The sequence below is a fragment of the Wasmannia auropunctata genome, unplaced genomic scaffold (genome assembly GCF_000956235.1).
Source record: "Wasmannia auropunctata unplaced genomic scaffold, wasmannia.A_1.0 LD334521.1, whole genome shotgun sequence".
NCBI classification, from domain to species: Eukaryota; Metazoa; Arthropoda; class Insecta; order Hymenoptera; family Formicidae; genus Wasmannia; species Wasmannia auropunctata.
The window spans coordinates 8,143-9,335 of NW_012028369.1; the positions used below are offsets into that span (position 1 = coordinate 8,143).

The following is a 1,193-nucleotide window of genomic DNA, read 5'->3' on the forward strand; positions in this document are numbered from 1 at the left end:
AAAGATAACAAATATATCAATCGATCATTTATCGACTCATCGATTTGACTAATCATTTTTGGCTGAGTTATAGTTAATCTATAATTGAGCATTATACAGTCAAGATAATTGAATTACAATAGAATTTTGATTATGATGATCAGAATATATTTTGCATGTATTTCTCGTTGGTACAATCAAAACATTTTTCTCAGTGAACGCTCTAGCAAATCGTGCTTACGTGTCTCTGGCGAAGATAAAGATTAGAGCATAAGTCGAATATAAGGAGAGAGTGACAGAAACGTAAACGAAACTTCTAGGAAGCGTAAATTGGAACAGCAACATATAAAAGAGGCCCTCTTTACCTTTTAAAACCTCTTCTTTCACGTTTTAATTTACGTTTCCCAACAATTTCACTTTCATTAATCTATTCTTACATAATCGACTTATACGTTTCGATTTTAATTTAGGCCGCAGATAGAGGGGAACCGAGCTCACCAGCGATAGCATTCGCGCCAGGTAGTAAAGATGGATGGAGTACATGCCCGCCTTGTACTCTCGAAGTAGAAGCGGCAGTTCCTGCGGGATCAGCGCCAAGGTCGCGTACATGGGGAAGAACGCGTTTTCGCACACCAGAAGGTATATGACACCGTCCACCGCCTGAATGCCCAATTGATCGAGATCGACGGCGCCTACGAAACACAGACCAGCTGTCGTCGCGATGCTCTGTAACGCGATCCGTCATCAACTGCCGTGTACACCCGAAAGAAAGAATCGGCCCAACCCAGGCAGAAATGATTGGTTTATATATGTCGATTCGATATCTCTATAAACATTGATTCGATATTTATAGATGTCGAATCAACGTCTATAGGCCGATCATTTCTCCCTGCGGGAATCGGTTTCTCGCAGATTTATTCGAATCTTAATGGTCGAAGAGCACGAGACTCGGGCATGTTTTACCGATTACTCACTATTTTCTGCAGTAGCCTGATGAATTGCACCGATGGGTCCCGCAGAACTTGCAAGAATCCGCGATGGATTAGCCAATAAAGCCGCAACCAGCAGTGCGGTTCCACGCTGAATTGAAACAACGTAATTGTAGTTATTAGGTTTTCTTACAAGGGAACACAGTCGGAATTGGCCCTCTTACTGATTTTTACAGGCTTTAGATACGATGCAGAACATCACAAAATATTAAATATGCAATGTAT

At 41.4% G+C, this 1,193-nt stretch overlaps 1 protein-coding gene across 1 annotated transcript in view; it reads right to left on the reverse strand.

The window, feature by feature from the left end:
• Positions 1–477: 477 nt before the first annotated feature.
• The window catches only part of LOC105458452 (protein scarlet-like), a gene marked incomplete at its 3' end in the record, with an annotated part of 9,739 nt that continues 9,023 nt past the window's right edge, over positions 478–1,193 (reverse strand). Inside the window, exons 4-5 of the mRNA XM_011703765.1 lie at positions 954–1,059; positions 478–705 (exon numbers count right to left, since the gene is read on the reverse strand). Coding sequence (XP_011702067.1) covers positions 478–705; positions 954–1,059 — 334 coding nt within the window. The remainder of the gene's footprint in view (positions 706–953; positions 1,060–1,193) is intronic.